This window comes from Pleurodeles waltl, chromosome 9, assembly GCF_031143425.1.
Source record: "Pleurodeles waltl isolate 20211129_DDA chromosome 9, aPleWal1.hap1.20221129, whole genome shotgun sequence".
Lineage (NCBI taxonomy): Eukaryota > Metazoa > Chordata > Amphibia > Caudata > Salamandridae > Pleurodeles > Pleurodeles waltl.
In genome coordinates, this window is record NC_090448.1 from 209,977,959 (window position 1) to 209,996,761 (window position 18,803).

General features: G+C 42.6%; 2 protein-coding genes across 3 annotated transcripts in view; both read right to left on the minus strand.

Moving 5' to 3' along the window:
• Window positions 1–393: 393 nt before the first annotated feature.
• On the minus strand, window positions 394–981 carry HTD2 (hydroxyacyl-thioester dehydratase type 2). The gene has a single exon (XM_069206558.1). The coding sequence runs from the start codon at window positions 979–981 to the stop codon at window positions 460–462; it is 522 nt and encodes a 173-aa protein (XP_069062659.1). The 3' UTR covers window positions 394–459.
• RPP14 (ribonuclease P/MRP subunit p14) overlaps window positions 394–18,803 on the minus strand; it is a 90,648-nt gene continuing 72,238 nt past the window's right edge. For both annotated transcript variants that reach the window (XM_069206559.1, XM_069206560.1), the window contains exons 5-6: window positions 17,579–17,657; window positions 394–1,062 (exon numbers count right to left, since the gene is read on the minus strand). In XM_069206559.1, the coding sequence (XP_069062660.1) occupies window positions 1,006–1,062; window positions 17,579–17,657 (136 nt within the window). In that variant the 3' untranslated portion in view covers window positions 394–1,005. The remainder of the gene's footprint in view (window positions 1,063–17,578; window positions 17,658–18,803) is intronic.

Below are 18,803 nucleotides of genomic sequence, written 5' to 3' on the forward strand. Positions count from 1 at the left end.
AAGATGTCTTTGCAAATCAGACAGCTGAGATGTAAGGTAGGCTTTGCTCTGAAAATGACAACTGTTTAGTACAAGGGTTCATTCATGACTGTCACTGATCAAATGTTAAGGAATGGCTCGTAATTGTGTTTCTGCTGCAATTTTGTTTGTTATTATGAACATGACATCTACTGTAAGTACAGGAAGTGGATGACATTCTGTTGATGAATAGAGTCTAAACCGTTTCTGGATTATAAATCACATCACATCACATTTGCATGGCTGCATGAAAGGCAAAAAATAATACCATAAGGCTTGTTTACTATGCTGGATTACAGAACACAAACTAACTTAAAACTATATTTTTAAGTTCATGCCATTACAGAAGAAATCATACCATGTTTAAACAAGAAATGATGTGTGACTCAGGTTGCAGATTTTATTTAAGAAATGTTTTAAATCTACTTTTCACGTTAGCATTCACAGCATTTTAAACCCTGGAAGCATGACCTTCACCATACCCTCCATTACTGTCTTTTCGCTTTTTAGCACAGTGCATGACACCGAAATATAGGCGATGGACTGCTTTAATTTTTTAACTTCAGCGGCTGCTACAACTTCCTCTCCAGGATATAAAGGAGATGGAAACCTAATGTCTTGAGACAGAAACACACAACCCGGCCCAGGCATTTTTGTCCCCAAAATTGTAGATACCAATCCATTAATTAAAACACCATGCACAATGGTCCTTCCAAACCTTGTCGTTTTTGCATAGTCCTCATCTATATGCAGTGGGTTTTTATCACCAGTTAAGTCCGAGAACGTCATGACATCTTGTTGAGTGAACACTTTGGTAAGTTCAGCCCTATTTCCAACCTGTATTTGTGAACACTGACCAGAAACTGCTCTGTGGAACCTTCTGGTAGTAACAGGCTTTGCAGCCAGCTGCTGACACACTGACGTTCCTCTCAACACAATTTGCCTCAGCATTATTTTGAACATGTGAACATTCCTTTTCCTGTTTATTCAGTCCAGCACAAGCTCTCTACTGTTTCCAGCTAAAGCAAGCAGAAATGGAGACGTCTGGTGAAAAACAAAGAAAAAATATTGATCAGTAATTATTATGCATAAGTTTTAAATTTTCTCACATTCTTAGTGCTTCAATCTGGGCACTGTGGACCTGTCAGACATACAGAAGAGACAAAATGTATTTAGAGAGGATTATATCTCAAAATTCAGTTGCTTGCGTGCACATTACGTAACTGCACTGCCATTATAAAACAGACTCTATATATATGTATGTATATATCTCTCTCTCTGTAGGAAAAATAGACAACACACATAGCATAGGTTTAGGGTATATTGTCATGTTCATTTTTAATCGGTGTTTTATGGCAAATAACACTGCTATTCCATGTGCTAAATACATACTAATATTCAAGTTAGTCTGTTCTATTATATATATATATATATATATATATGGAAAATGTCACTTACGCACTGTACATCTGTTCGTGGCATGATAAGCTCCAGATTCACATGCTTTGCACATCCCGCCATCTAGTGTTGGGCTCGGAGTGTTACAAGTTGTTTTTCTTCTAAGAAGTATTTTCAAGTCACAAGATCGAGGGACTCCTCCCCTTTCGGCTCCATTGCGCATGGGCGTCGACTCCATCTTAGATTGTTTTCCCCGCAGAGGGTGAGGTAGGAGTTGTGTATTATAGTAATAGTGCCCATGCAATGGAGTAAAAATGTATGTACATAATGTGGTTTAAAGCGATATATTTACAAATTTACAAATGTTCAAGATCAACTCCAAACGGCTACAGGCTCCCGGGGAGGCGGTTGGGCGCATGTGAATCTGCAGCGTATCATGCCACGCACAGATGTACACTGGGTAAGTGACATTTTCCGTTCGATGGCATGTGTAGCAGCAGATACACATGCTTTGCATAGACTAGTAAGCAGTTATCTCCCCAAAAGCGGTGGCTCAGCCCCGAAGAGTTGGAGTTGTTTGAAATAAAGTTCGTAGCACTGCTTGTCCTACTGTGGCTTGTTGTGTTGTTAACACATCCACACAGTAATGCTTGGTGAACGTCTGAGGCGTAGACCATGTGGCAGCCTCACATATTTCAGTCATTGGAATGTTTCCTAGAAAGGCCATGGTAGCACCTTTCTTCCTACTTGAGTGTGCCTTTGGTGTCATGATGTCTAATGTATGTAGTGCTCTTTCAGCTACAGAATCTGGTTCAGGAAAGAACACTGGTAGTTCTACTGTTTGATTTAAGTGGAACGGTGATATGACTTTTGGTAAGAACTTTGGATTTGTTCGTAAGACTACTTTTTTCTTGTGTATCTGAATAAAGGGTTCTTGTATGGTAAATGCCTGTATTTCACTTACTCTTCTTAGAGATGTGATGGCAATTAGAAATGCTACTTTCCATGTTAAATATTGTATCTCACATGAGTGCATGGGTTCAAACGGTGGACCCATGAGCCGTGTTAAGACAATGTTGAGGGTCCACGAAGGAACTGGTGGTGTTCTTGGTGGGATAATTCTTTTCAGGCCCTCCATAAAAGCCTTTATGACTGGTATCCTAAATAGTGAAGTTGAATGCATAATTTGCAGATAAGCTGAAATTGCTGTGAGATGTATTTTAATGGATGAGAAAGCTAGCTTTGACTTTTGTAAGTGCAGTAGGTAGCTGACGATGTCTTTAGCAGATGCGTGTAAGGGTTGAATTTGTCTATTATGGCAGTAATAAACAAATCTTTTCCACTTATTTGCATAGCAATGTCTTGTGGTTGGTTTTGTAGCTTGTTTTATGACCTCAATACATTCCTGTATAAGGTCTAGATGTCTGAATTCTAAGACTTCAGGAGCCAAATTGATAGATTCAGTGATGCTGGATTTGGGTGTCTGATCTGTTGTTTGTGTTGAGTTTACAGATCTGGCCTGTTCGGTAGTTTGACATGAGGCACTACTAGACCAGTAGTGTTGTGTACCAAGGTTGTCTTGCCCAAGTTGGTGCTATTAGTATGAGTTTGAGTTTGTTTTGACTCAATTTGTTTACTAGATATGGAAGGAGTGGGAGAGGGGGAAAAGTGTATGCAAATATCCCTGACCAACTCATCCATAACGCATTGCCCTGAGACTGATCCTGTGGGTACCTGGATGCGAAGTTTTGGCATTTTGCGTTTTCTTTTGTTGCAAATAGATCTATTTGTGGTGTTCCCCATCTTTGGAAGTATGTGTTTAGTATTTGGGGTTGAATCTCCCATTTGTGGATCTGTTGGTGATCCTGAGAGAGATTGTCTGCTAACTGGTTCTGAATTCCTGGAATGAACTGCGCTATTAGGCGAATGTGGTTGTGAATCGCCCAATGCCAAATTTTCTGTGCCAGGAGACACAACTGTGTTGAGTGTGTTCCTCCCTGTTTGTTCAGATAATACATCGTTGTCATGTAGTCTGTTTTGACAAGAATGTGTTTGTGGATTATTATAGGTTGAAAAGCTATAAACGCTAGAAATACTGCCAGTAATTCTAAGTGATTTATGTGAAACTGTCTCTGTTAAGTGTCCCATTGTCCTTGGATGCTGTGTTGATTGAGGTGTGCTCCCCACCCTTTCATGGAGGCATCCGTTGTTATTACGTATTGAGGCACTGGGTCTTGGAAAGGCCGCCCTTTGTTTAAATTTATAGTGTTCCACCATTGAAGCGAGGTGTATGTTTGGCGGTCTATCAAAACTAGATCTTGAAGTTGACCCTGTGACCATTGTGATGCTAGGCACTGTTGTAAGGGCCGCATGTGCAATCTTGCGTTTGGGACAATGGCTATGCATGAGGACATCATGCCTAGTAGTTTCATCACTATCTTGACTTGTATCTTTTGTTTTGGGTGCATGGCCTATATTACATTGTGAAATGCCTATACCCTTTGTGGACTTGGAGTGGCAATCCCTTTTGTTGTGTTGATTGTCGCTCCTAAGTATTGTTGTATTTGACACGGCTGAAGGTGTGACTTGTTGTAGTTGAGTGAGAAACCTAGTTTGTGAAGGGTTTCTATGACATACTTTGTGTGTTGTGAGCACCGTTCCTGTGTGTTGGTTTTTATTAACCAATCGTCTAGGTACGGGAACACATGTATTTGCTGTCTTCTGATATGAGCAGCCACTACTGCCAGGCATTTTGTAAAAACTCTTGGCGCAGTTGTTATCCCGAATGGCAACACTTTGAATTGGTAATGTACCCCTTGGAATACAAACCTTAAGTACTTTCTGTGTGAAGGATGTATCGGTACATGGAAGTACGCATCCTTTAGGTCTAGTGTTGTCATGTAGTCTTGTTGTTTGAGCAATGGGATTACGTCCTGCAGTGTCACCATGTTAAAGTGATCTGATTTGATGTAGATATTTAATGTTCTGAGATCTAATATAGGTCTTAGAGTTTTGTCTTTTTTGGGTATGAGAAAGTACAGTGAGTAAACTCCTCTTCCTCTCTGATGAATTGGTACCAACTCTATTGCATCTTTTTGCAACAACGCTTGAACTTCTAGTTGTAGAAGATCTATGTGTTGTTTTGACATGTTGTGTGTTTTCGGGGGGACATTTGGAGGGAATTCTAGAAATTCTATGCAATAACCATGCTGGATAATGGCTAGGACCCACGTGTCTGTTGTTATTTCCTCCCAGTTTTTGTAGAACTTGGTTAGTCTCCCCCCCCACTGGTGTTATGTGTTGGGGAGTTGTGACATGGAAGTCACTGTTTATTTTGTGGAGTTTTGGGACTTTGGAACTTCCCTCTACTCTTTGGGAACTGTCCCCCTCTATATTGTTCCCGAAAAGTTCTCCGCTGGTATTGGCTCTGATAAGTGGGCCTTGTTTGTGAGGTTGTGGGTTCAGTGCTTTGTCCTCGAAACCCCCCTCGAAACTGTGATTTTCGAAATGTGCATCTGCTCTGTGGGGAGTAGAGTGCGCCCATGGCTTTGGCCGTATCAGTGTCTTTTTTAAGTTTTTCGATAGCAGTGTCCACCTCCGGCCCAAACAACTGCTGTCCGTTAAATGGCATATTCAGCACGGCTTGTTGTATTTCCGGTTTGAATCCAGATGTACGCAGCCATGCATATCTCCGTATTGTTACTGCTGTATTGACAGTCCTAACAGCTGTCTCTGCTGCATCCATTGCTGACCGTATCTGATTGTTCAAGATACTCTGTCCTTCCTCCACCACTTGTTGCGCACTTTTTTGGAACTCCTTGGGCAAATGTTTTATAAAATGTTGCATTTCGTCCCAATGAGCCCTGTCATATCTCCCCAACAATGCCTGTGAGTTGGCAATGCGCCATTGGTTGGCTGCTTGTGCCGCCACTCTTTTCCCAGCAGCGTCGAACTTACGACTCTCTTTGTCTGGAGGTGGTGCATCTCCTGAGGTGTGTGAGTTCGCCCTTTTGGGTGCTGCACCTACTCCCACTGAGTCTGGTGTTAACTGTTGTGTGATGTACACACGGTCTGTTGGTGGCGGTTTATATTTTTTCTCCACCCTTGGAGTTATGGCCCTTCCTTTGACAGGCTCTTCAAACACTTGTTTGGAGTGTTTTAGCATTCCAGCTAGCATGGGGAGGCTCTGGTACTGGCTATGTGTGGACGACAGTGTGTTAAATAGAAAGTCGTCTTCAATTGGCTCTGCATGCAGGCTGACATCATGAAACGCCACTGCTCTTGACACCACCTGTGTGTAGGCGGTAGAGTCCTCAGGTGGTGACGGTCTAGCTGGATAACATTCGGGACTGTTATCTGACACTGGTACATCATAAAGATCCCACGTGTCTGGATCATCCTGACTCATCCCTGTATGAGTTGGGGACTGCATCATTGGTGGAGTGGCTACCGGTGATGGTTGTGGTGAGCGTTGTGGAGATGGTGGTGGGGTTACTTGTCTTGCCACCTTTGCCTGTGGCTGCTTGTCTTTTTCTTGGAAGGCAAGTTTCCGTTTCATTCGTATTGGAGGGAGAGTACTGATCTTCCCTGTCTTCTATTGAATGTGGAGCCTTCTTTGTGTGTAATCTGGCTCCATTGTCTCTAACTCCTGTCCAAATCTATGTGTTTGCATTTGTGAGGACAGGCCTTGTTCCTCTGTGTAGGAACTTGTTTTCGGTTCTGAGGCCGGATGTTTCGGTACCGAAACCTTTTCGGCTGCCTTTTTCGGTTCCGACAACACTTTTTTGCTCTTCGGCGTAGTGATCTCTCGGTGCCGACTTGCTTCAGTGCCGCTCTCTCGGTGCCGAGATTGCTCTGACCCGGTGTCTCGGGGTCGAGTCTGCTCTGTGCCGGTATCTCGACCGGAGTCGGATGACTTCGACACATGCATGCCCTTTTTCGGTGCCGATGCTCGGTCACCTATTTTTCGGGTTGAGCCATGGCCTGCCGGCGGTGGCGTCCCCTGGGCTTTTGTGGTTTTTGCGTGAGTTTTGTGTATCAACGTCTTACTCACGGTTTTCAGCGTCTGTTCAGGATCGACCTCTTCCGAGTCCGAATCCTCGATGGAGAAGGCTTCCTCTTCTTCCTCCATGTGTTTTTGTCCTGTCGGCACCAACGCCATCTGTAGTCTTCTTGCTCTTCGGTCCCTTAAGGTCTTTCTGGACCGAAACGCTCGACAGGCTTCACAAGTATCCTCCTTGTGTTCTGGAGACAAACACAAATTACAGACCAGATGCTGATCTGTATAAGGATACTTGTTGTGACATTCGGGGCAGAAGCGGAATGGGGTCCGTTCCATTAGCCTTGAAGATGCACATGCTCGGGCCGACCAGGCTCCGCCGGGGAATCGAAAACCCTGAAGGGCCGCCGGAGCTCTTCAAAATTCGGTCTCGATCTGTTGTAACTAACCCAATACCGAACGTAAACAATACCGTCGAAATTTCCGAGATGTTCACTAACTTTCCGAACCGAAAAGCAACGCGCCCGAACCCGATGGCGAAAAGAAAACAATCTAAGATGGAGTCGCGCCTATGCGCAATGGAGCCGAAAGGGGAGAAGTCCCTCGATCTCGTGACTCGAAAAGACTTCTTCGAAGAAAAACAAATTGTAACACGCCGAGCCCAACACTAGATGACGGGATGTGCAAAGCATGTGTATCTGCAGCTACACATGCCATCGAACACACACATATATATATATATATATGTACACATGTTACCATCTGGTGGTTGCCAGTTATAGTTGGACACACATTTTAGACCTATCAAACCATAGACTAACTCATTCCTTACGGTAACTATAACTCACGCCCAAGCCATGCACAGTTTTTTTTGTCAAAAATGTTACTGCAAATATTACATTGCTATTATCAATTATGTTATCAAAGATGTCATGAGTGCCGTCATTTGTGGGGTAATTAGCAGTGCATGGCGAGGGCGCGAGTTATAGTTACCTTAGGGCATGAGTTATAGTTGCTTGAGATAACTAACTGTAGCTGGTGAATTTCTATGGTTTGGTACGTTTAAAATGTGAGCCTAACTATAACGTTCCTGTAACCTTTGGTTTCACAAGTGAATTTCTATGTTTTCAAAAATTCTATTTCCTAACTATAATGTCCTGGATAAACTTTGTTTTTTTAGTGACTTTCTCAGATTTTTTTAATGCACAATAATTTTCATTACGATACGTTAACCCAACCACCGCTGCGCATGGGGTTCCATATTTTGTTTGTAGTATGTGGCTTTAAATACACATGCTCTACACAGACTATGAAGCAGTTCCTCTCAAAAGCAGTCGCTAGCAAGAATATGTTTGAAAAGGTAGTCTTAAGACCGATAGGCCAATCAAAGCCTGCTGACTTTGAAGGAAGTCCATACAATAATGTCTGGTGAGGGTGTATGGCACTGACCAAATAGCAGCCTCGCAGATATCTGTTACCCAAAAAGGCTAGTCTTGCACTCTTTGTGTGAATGGAGTGAGTTAGGAGGCACAGGAAGCAGCTTTGCTTTGGTGTAACAAATTTGCATACACATAACTATGCACCCAACAATGCCAACTTTAAAGATGGCAGAATGGCTGTGGGGTTTGGCGAAGGCCACAAAACGTTGAGTAGACTTTCTAAAGGGATTAGTCCTATCAACGTAGTACATAAGAGCTCTTAAAATCCAGACTGTGAAGAGCCATTTCTGCCACACGTTCTGGTTCGGAGGGAGAAAAGCAGGGAGCTCAACAGTTCGGTTCAGGTGGAAATGTGAAACAGCACTGTGCAGAAATTTAGGACTGGTATGAAGAATGACCCTGTCTTTATAAATCTGAATAAAGGGTTCTCAAACTGTAAGAGTGCATCAGAGGGAGATGACTACAATTAGGAACGCACCATTCAGAGACAAAAAAAAACACTGTTGACGAGTGCTAGGGGGCAAAAAGAGGGCTGATGAAAATTACACTGTGGTTCCAGGCTGTAGTGTCTTTGGAAGAATAATCCTCTTTAAACCCTCCATGAAAGCTTTGATGACTGGTATTCTAAGGAGGGAAGAGTGTTGTCTTTTTTGCTGGTACGCTGCAACTGTTGTTAAGTTTAAACATGTAAAAGTGTAAATGAGGCCTGCCTCGCATAAGTGTAGGAGGAAGAAAATAATTGTGTGGTATAGCAGATGTAAGAAGTAGGCTTGTGTGCTTCCCGCAAGATAGTAATTTATTCCTCTGGGGCTCTGAGGTAACCAAACTCTAAAAAACTCTGATGTCAAATCTGGAGGATCAGATATTTGGGATCTGGCTATATGTGTGGATCCTCATGCTGAGTAGGAATGCCTGGTATATGGGGAGATTCTTGTGACAGACATCTCTAAGAGCATACCAGGGCTCTCTGGTGCTACTAGGATGAGAGTTACCTGCCTCATACTACTCACCATGTATAGGATAAGGTGGAAATGTGTAAAGAAATATCCTTGACCAGTTCATCCATAGTGCCTTGGCCAAGGACTGCTGGTTTAGGTATCTGAAGGCAAAGTGTTGGCATTTTTTATTTTCAGGGATGGCAAACAGGTCTAATGATCAAGTCCCCTAACATCGGAATTACTTGTGGAGGGCTTGTGGGTGAGGTCTTCACTTGTGGGCGTGTTGATGCATCCTACTGAGCAGACCCACAAAGTCATTTTCCACTTCAGGCAAATATTCTGCCTGCAGGTGAATGCTGTTGTGGAGTTCAGTTTGCCAATCATTTGTGCAAGTGCCGAAAGCTGAAGAATGTTGGTTGCCCTGCTTCTGGATGTAGAGCATGGTTGCCATGCTGTCTGTGTACAGTAGTACTGTTTCCCCTGTATAAGTGGGAGGAACTCTTTAAAAGCTCATCTAATGGCTTGGAGCTGTGTATAGTTTATATGACACTCCTGGTGCTGAAGGGTACAGAGGCCTAGGATAGTTATCTTGCTAAGATGAGCTCACCACTCCATGAAAGATGCGCCTGAGGTGATGGTCACTTGCAGAAGGGGGAGCAGAAAAGGCCAGCCAAGCAACAGACTGATGCCGTCCCTCTAAATCACAGCCCTGGACGTTCCCAATACTAGATCTTCCTGAAGCCCTTTTGCTTGTGTCTCCTGCCTCACCATATATTCCAGTAAGGGGTGCATCTGGTGTAAGGTACAATTAATATTCATGAAGACATCACTCCCAACAATTTCATGATAGTTTGAATAGTAGTGGACAGTGTTTCTAAAAAGAGAGTCAGCAGATGTGGGAATGCCATCACCCTCTGATAGTTAGGGGTATGTCTTGACTGTCATTGCATTGATGACTGATCCAGGAAAGGTCTGAATTTGCCATGCCTTGGTGCAATTTTTTTGTATTCATGGTGGAACCTATATTGTGAAGCAGAGATTGCCTTTTCTGTGTGTTAGACACTGCCGTTTACTGCTGCTCTTGATCAGTCAGGCATCTAAGTAAAGGACGTGAATAGCATTTCCAATCCAATTTCAAACAGATCCTCCACTTAGATAGGGGAACTGTAGGCAAAGTTAGAGGGATTCACATGGGGTCTGCAGAAAAAGGAGGTGCCCAAAGTCTGCAGTAGGCGAGGGGCACAGAGAGGGTGGCACACAGACTGCATTAGGCACATAGACAGGACAGAGAGAAGCAGCTGGGGCAAGAAAAGGTAGCTCTATGAAGGATAGAGTGGGGACATATGCAGTGTTAACGTGGTGGAGCACAAAGGCTGATGAGGAGTGGGCACTTGAGATGTTCAAAGAATTGGTTTAAAATGGTTTCCATACTGCTTTTTTAAGCAAGTCCACAGTACTAAGTAACTCATCTGCTACGGCTGGAATAACCTGTTTGCCATTGTTCAACTGGGGGTATAATGTTCCTGGCATGCGTCCTAGCACCATGAGTAATAAGTTAGAAGCCTAAGGAGCCCACAGCCACAATGAGCATTCCACCATTACAATTAATGACACAAGACTTAAACAAGCTGATATACTCAAACAACACCTTTGGCAGGCTATCCCATAACCAGCACATTGGAATATTTTCACAACACTGCAATTATATTAACTGCACCTTAGAGTATCAGAAACACAAGTAAAAGAGTATTAACATGATTTTTTTTATTTTTGTTAAAACCGAGAGGACAGTGATGAGAACGGAGACGTAATTAATATCTCATAAACAGACTTTGGAAGATACCCTGAGCTGCAAGGTCAACAGCGTTTAGCTGTATTGATAGTTTGAAGAAGAGTTTGTGGGTTCTTTAAGCACATCTTTTAAACTCTTTTTTTTCTCTTGGAAGATCATCAATATATTTGCTCAAATAATTTAATAGTTTTCTATTGAATTTGCATACAACAGCCACGGGCAAGCAGCTGTGGTTGAGCATATCCTACTTTTCACCTATGCAGGCCATCACATTGCTTTCCTTTTCAGGTGATGCAGCCGAAGAGGAACTCCGGCCATTGAAACACTTCTGGCTGCAGAGAAAATAAGAGCCTGGAAGAGTGTCTAGGAGGACGTACCAATCTAACTAAGTTAAATCAGTATATTTTACCTATGTACTTCTATACATACAGGCCACAGAAAATGTTCATAGTATGTTCCATTAGACCCAGAACTAAAGTCAGCCTGTCTTAAATTCAAACTTTGGAAGAATAGTCTCAAATGTCACTGAGATATCATAAGGCGATATTGCCTATGTTTACCATCTTAGGTGCTCCCTTAGTTATCTTATGACTATGGAGAGATGAGATGAGGAAGGCAATCTAGTGTTCTCTCTGTGTTCCTCTCATAGTTTAAAGAATTAGTGGACTGTTATGAGGATTCTCAACATAAATAAGAGTCCTCTGTCGTGGGACTTTCTGGAGGAAGAGATGATTTTGAAGTTCTATGTTTGTGTTGCCTATTTGAAAATAAAATTCCTTCCACTTATTTCATTTCTGTAGAAATATGTTAGCTTTTCCCATTTGTACTATCTCTATTTTTGCTTTCGGCAGGAATCCCTGTACCCAGAGAAGGAAGGTGGTGAGGGAAAAGCAGGCACCAATACAGGAAGGCCAGGCACCCCTGGTTTACGTGCTTCTTTGAGAACATCCATACATTCTTGTGGTAGTTGTAAATACCCAAATTCTATAACCTCAGGAGCCAAATCGACAGGTTGAGCGATTTGGGGTCTGGTTGTCTTATTTGTCCTTGATCTTGTGTTAGAAGGTCTGGTCTGTGGGGGACCTTCTGATGCGGAACTATTAAGAGATCCAGAAGTGTTGTGAACCACGTTTGATGTGCGCCCATGTATGAGCTACCAGGATCATGATGAGGGAAGACTGTCTGAGCTTCCGTACCAGAAAAGGAATGACTGGAAGGGGGGAAGCGTAAGCAACTATCCCTGACCAACTCATCCATAGAGCATTGCCTTTGGACTAAGGGTGAGGACAACTGGCGGCGAAGTTTCTGCATTTTGTGGTGTGGCAAATAGATATATTTGCGGTGTTCCCCAATTTAAAAAATACAGGTGAAGGACTTGTGGGTCAAGTTCCCATTCATGGAGATGTTGCTGCATCCTGCTGAGCAGGTCTGTAAACTGATTGTCTGTCCCTGGGAGATATTGTGCCACTATGTAAATGTGGTGATGAATTGCCCATTTCCATATTGTTTGTGCAAGATAGGATAGTTGATGTGATTGTGTTTTTGAAGATAGTACATGGCTGTCATGTTGTGTGTATGTACCAACACCACCTTGTGCTGCAAGTGTGGAAGGAACGCTTTCATTGCTAGAAAGACTGCTTGCAGTTCCAGGTAATTGATGTGCAAGGAGTGGTGCTCCATAGCCTCAGCACTGTGAGGTTGTGGTGATGAGCTCCCCAACTGGTATGTGAGGCTTCTGTAGTGAGAGTGATACGAGGCACAGGATCTAAAACAGGCCACCCTTTCATAAGGTTTGTGGTGTTCCACCAATGCAGAGCGCGATAAGTCTGGCGGCCCAACAACACTAGTTCTTCCAGTTGACTCTGTGCTTGAGACCATTGACGAAAGAGGCACTGTTGAAGGGGACGCATATGAAGTCTGGCATGAGGTACGATGGCAATGCAGGATGCCATCATCCCTAGTAGGTGCATGACAGTCCTTACTGTGTATATATGGTTCTCTGTTTATGGAGCAATCATTATTTGAAAGTTTCGAATACGGGCTGAGCTGGGAAATGTAGTCCTAATTGTGTATTGAGAATCGCTTCTCGATAGGACTGTATCTGGAGAGGTTGAAGATGTGACTTGAGGTAATTGATGGTGAATCCTTGGGAGCGTAGGAGATGAACTGTGAGTTGAGTGTGACGTTGACATTGTCAGAAGGAATAAGCTTTGATGAGTCAGTCATCCAAATAATGGAAGACATGAATGTGTTGTCTTCTGAGGTGTGCGGCCACTACAGCAAGACATTTTGTGAATAGTCGGGGAGCCGTTGTGACCCCGAAATGTAAGACCTTGAATTGGTAATGTTTCCCTGCGACCACGAGTCTTAGGTATTTGCGGTGTGCCGGGTGAAAGGGAATGTGAAAATAACCCTCCTTTAGGTCTAACGCTGTCATTAAATTGCCCTGTTGAAGAAGGGAACTGACAACTTGGAAAGTGACCATATGGAAGTGTTCTGACAGGATGTAATGGTTTAAGGGACTGCGATCGAACATTGGTCTGAGAGACCCATCTTCTGGGGTATTAGGAAATACCGGAAGTAAACTCCCCTACCATGGTGTTGTAATGGCACTGGTTCTATGGACCCCTCCTGAAGAAGAAGAAAAGAGTGTACTTCCTCTTTGAGAAGAGTGAGATGTTCTTGTGAAAGTTTGTGAGTATGAGGGGTATGTTTGGCGGAGTGGAAATGAGCTCCAAACAGCAACCATTTTGGATAACTGAAAGTACCCATTGGTTTGTGGTAGTTTGAGACCATTGTGGGGTAAAAATGTTGTAGCCTCCCCCCTACAGTGGTGGTATGAGGTGGAGGCAGTCATTGTTTGGTGGTGGTGGATGAGGAGCCTCTAGATGTAGATGGCTTTCCTCATGTTTTGTTACTATTTCTCTTTGTTATTCGTATAACCTCTATAATAAGCTCTGGAGTATGACTGAGCGGTGGGCTCTGTTTGAGTGGAAGACTGGTCTCTCAAGGATGACCGAAAGCCTCTTGAGAAGCCTGGCTGATGAAAATTACCTGTGTGTGTGCTGGCTTGCAGTGCCACCATAGCTTTGGCAGTTCGGTTATCCTTGTTGAGTTTTTCAAGTGTGGCATCAACTTGTGCGCCAAATAAGTGCTCTTTATCAAAAGGCATGTTTAACACTGCCTCCTGCGCCTCTGGTTTGAAGCCTGAGCACCTAAGTCAGGCATGTCGTCTCATGATGACACTGGTATTAATACTGCATGCTGCTGTTTCAGCAGCATACAGCGCATATCTAATAGAATTTTAGAAATAATTTGCCCTTCAGCAACAATTTCTACACCCCTTTTACGATGTTCCTCTGGGAGATATTGTAAAAGCTCTTCCATGGCATCCCAGTGTGCCCTGTCATATTGGGATAATAATGCCTGTGCTTTAGCAATACGCAAGTGATTGGCTGCTTGGGGTGCCACCCTTTCACCAGCCACATCTACCTTTTTACTTTCCTTCTCAGGGGGTGGTGTCTCCCCCATTGATTGTCTGTTAGCTCTTCTGCGAGCAGTTGAGACAACAATGGAGTCAGAAGGAATCTGAGCCTTGTTATATAAAGGATCAGTGAGTGCAGCTTTATACGTTTTGTCTACTCGGAGTAAAAACTCGTGCTCTCACAGGTTCATTAAAGGTTTAATCTGCATGCCTGGGAGCATGGGAAGAAACTGACTTTCCTTGTATGTTGTACCATGGGTATCAAATAAAAAGTCTTCTTATATGTGATCAGTATATATGTGCACGTTATGGAATACAGCTGCTCTAGCTACGACCTGTTGATATGAGGTGGAATCCTCAGGTGGTGAAGGGCAAGCTGGGTAGAGAGCCAGACCATTAGGTGTAATAAGATCCGGATCATATCTATCCCAGGGATCTGGTTCATCTAATGTGTCTCTTAAATCATGAGCCCAACCCAGGGGTGAATTAGGCGGTGTAAACCCCAAAGGAGGGGTAGATGTTGGTGTAGGAGAATCTGGAGGCGGCGTTGTCGAACATCCATTACTTTCAAGACTGGTTCCACTGGTGAAGGGGTGGTTGAATACTGTCCGGAATCAACGGAAGTCCTTTTTTAATTTTTTTTTAATCTCGAAATTTGTTTGTGGGTTAATTTCGGCATCGAAACAGCAGATGGCAGGTTTTTTGTCAGTGCCGAATTGGTCGATACGGAAGCACTCTGTGGTGTTGGTGCTGAAGTGGAGGTACAGGCACCTAAGGTTGATGCCAAAGATTTGTTTTTGCCGCCGAGCAAAAGGCGGGGCATCCCAAAAAGTTTCTCGGCTTCGACTATGACTGGAAGGCAGTGGCGGACCAGTGACCTCTTTAGACAGTCTTTACGGGGCAGAAGGGGTCTTTTTACTCACGGTCTGCTCTGACTGCAACAGATGACTTTTGATGTCAGATTGAACATCTGAGTCTGAGACTTTGACGGAGAAGGCCGTTCGTGTTGTGGTTCCTCCTGTGCATGCTCGTCACCGAAGATGTCTGGTGTGTCATCTGGATTCTGAGACGCCATTTCCATCCGACAAGCTCTTCAGTTTCTGAGAGTTTTCTTCGACCAAAAGGATCGACATGTGTTGCAGGTCTGCTCGTTGTGGTCAGGGGAGAGACTCAAATTACAAACCTAGTGGTGGTTAGTGTGTAGAAATTCAGAGTGGCATCAAGGGCAAAGCCTAAATGGAATCAGTGCCATCAGGTTTGCATAGTTGGATGCCACACAGCGCCACATAGCGGAGACAGGCCCGAAGACTGCCCGAGAGGGCCGCGTATGCCCCAAAAGGGCAGAGAGTTGAATCTGGCCCTAAATTGGAACCAAAGGCAGAGTGAGGAAAGAAAACATGATCGAACAATACCGACGGTGATAGAAAGTCAGACAGAGAACCGTTTTAGATTATATCGAGCGAGAACTTGGAGCGAGAAGAACACAAGTCAGAGTCCAACAGTGGAGAGAAACAATCTAACAAAGGACTCGATGCCCATGCGCAGTATTACAGAGAGTAAGAGTTACTCAATCCCGTGACTCAAAAAGCTTCTTCAAAGAAAAATAAGTTGTACCAATCCGAACCTAACACTAGATGGCGAGCTCATGCATAGCATGTTTATCTACAGCCACACATGCCATTGAACAGTATGTTTCACTTGAAAGCATTTCAGTTTTAGTATATTAGATGATATCCCTGCACTGAGTAACATTTATTAAAAGGAACATTTTCTAAACATGTATTTAAAAATGAATAAAAAAAAAAAATCAAGAACTTGTCCTCTCATTATTAACAATGATACATGAGTGATCTAACAGAATAGTCAGATTTCTTGCTCTCCCTTACATGTGGCTATTATCATCAATAAAGGTGGAGCAGCATCATAGGTCTATTAAAATGTATATGTAAAGGCACATGATGTACTGAATTACTTAAAAGTGTTCTCAAACATGATGAGCAAAGAAAACCAACACAGTGAAATAAAATGATTTGACCAAGATCACACATTTTGGTTGTAGAGAAAGCTAGAATTTGAACCCAGGTTTCCTGCTCACATAATACATAATTCAGTGGAATGGTATGTTCTTCTTTTGTCTGTTTCAGGCCAAATGGAAGTACTTTTGTCCAATTCAATCACAAGGTAAGCAGTCCATTGCCCTGAATAAATATGCAGATCACTTGTTAAATTTTTCTGACACAAGATACAGAGAAAATGTATAATGTTGAGGGAATGGAGGATGAACTAATTATAATTTGCTCTCTAGGACTTAAGATAACTACAATCACAAAAAGCTGGAGGAGATACCACAGAGTTGACACTCCTGTTCAATACAAGTATTTAGTGAGATAAATCGAAGCACAAAAATCAGCAGCAGGCAGACTTTCACATGCATGTGTTTGAACTCCCATACAAACTTCAATTTTAAATGCATAATTTTGGATTTGTTGAAGCTCTCCTGTGCTTTGCTATTTTGTAGTTAACACACTGCATCATGAAGGGAAAAAGGAGGCGTCTTGGATGCAAGCTTTGGTCTTTTTTGACAAGTCTGTCCCCAATATTCAAGGTCCAAGCTGCAGTCTAATCTTGCTTGGTATGCCAACCTAAAAGCTGAGGCTCTCACCCATAAATAAAAACGTCAAGTGAGAAGACCTTACCACACATGATGCTGAATGAGCCAGTGATGTGAGGTAACAAGTCCCAATGGGGAGGGAGGGGGAGCAGAGAGTCAGGGTTCACCCCCTGCATGAAGATGAGGATGAAGGCTCCTTCACCTTACAGGAGCTGAAGGACCTTGAACAAACATATCCTACTTCCATTTGCTTCACTCTTAGGCAGATTTCCTCCCTTGAACTAAACCTCCTTTCAGGTATCTCCAAGATTCTGCATCACTTGATGGATATGAATACTGAAGGAAAATGAGACTTTTAAAGAGAGTAAGCATGTTGCTAAGGAAACAGGCTGAGGTGGGTTAGCCCTTTGAAAAAAATGGTGGGAAAAGGGTACTTCCCTTTGTTAAAACCATGTATCCACCAATCGAATGTCAAGATCTTTCTCAGTGAGCTGAAAAAAACTAAACAGCCTGGCTGATCATGCAGCATATCAAGGGAAGCTACTAGCTTCTAGATTACTTATGGGTGGATTGTCAGTTTTGCATTATGCATGCCAGTTCTGTTAAGGCAACATGTTTTCCACAGCTTTTCATTTAAAAAATGGCAAAAAGTAGTTTTTTCACTCAAATTTAATCTATGGTTTATTAGGCTGGATACACGTTAGAAAATATGTATTTACAAAAAAGTCAGAAAATGCCCTTCTACATAAAAATCAATGTATACATGTTTTCTGACAATCAAGCAAATACACTGAAATAGGGTTTATTGATATCAGGCACTCCTTCTTAATACTTTCTCACAATACATTCTCCTATGAATAGTCAATACCCCAACTCAAAAGTACAATTAGCAGTTTTACCTGAGTAACTCGGAAAGCACAGCTTTGATTTTGGTAATTTCCCAGCAGAGTCAGGGCATTCCATAGCTTGACAAGGCCTCTGTAGGAGAAATGATGATAAACACGTAAAACATTTTCATTTTGCAGTTTTCATGTGCATATGGTGGCAAGACAGTCCACTTAGGGCCATTGTCAGCCACTCTCTAAAACAGTGCTTCCCAAACTCAGGCTCACAACCCATTGGTGGATTGCCAGCCCACTGCTGGTGGGCTGCAAAAGAGCAATAAATAAAGATGCCTGTACATTTTGTATTTATTTGGTCACATTTAATGTGGTTCAAAGAGAAGTCAAAGATCAAGCTAGGTCTTCTGACAAAACTGGTGCTGACTTTACTTTCTCTAACTGCAAAGTAATGGGAGTTTTTAAAGTGAACTATGTGACAATCTTGCTGGGGTGCATGGAGTGTGTAAAGAAAGTCTGTAAAGATGCAATTGTTTGGTAAAAAAACAAAATGTAAATACCTATAAATGAACTGCACACATTTCAAATGTCAGCACAAAGCAAAAGTGAAGCACTTCGTGTAAATATGAAGTGTGAAACAAAGATTTTAATAGGATGAAAACAACTCAAAACATCTTACTAAGAGAATATATATATATATAATTTGCACAGAAATGAAATCTGATATCCATACATTATTATGTGAGAAATATAGTTTTATCAGTAAAACTGTCAATGTACTATGGAACTGCACAATGCTTTAATAAATAATACATTTGAAACAATATGCTCCAAAATGCAGCACCAGCTACATAGTATACCCTTACCACGCTCCAGCTGAATACATTTCCTACACTATGAAAGAACTAACATTTTTGACAATCCCTATGACATCAGCGATGCAACATGGATGTACACACCTCTACTCTGAAAATTGTTCCAGCACAACTGGTACAAAGGTGGTGACCTATGTCCCCAACTCATGTTTTAAAACAATCCCTTGAAAGTATTCCCAAATAAGACTCCAGGTGAACCTTCCAGTATTTTATTGCTGCTGTTTTTTACTTTTACAAGGCCATTTTGCCAGACAATGTGCTCACTATAAGTTATCTTACACATTCGTCCCACCTGTGTATGACTTTCGCACATAAGTTAAGATATATTGATGTGGCCTAAAGGCCGTATCTTCCCACAATAGATCTAGGCAACCAGGTTAGAGTTGGCTCAGGGCAAATTATTTAATATC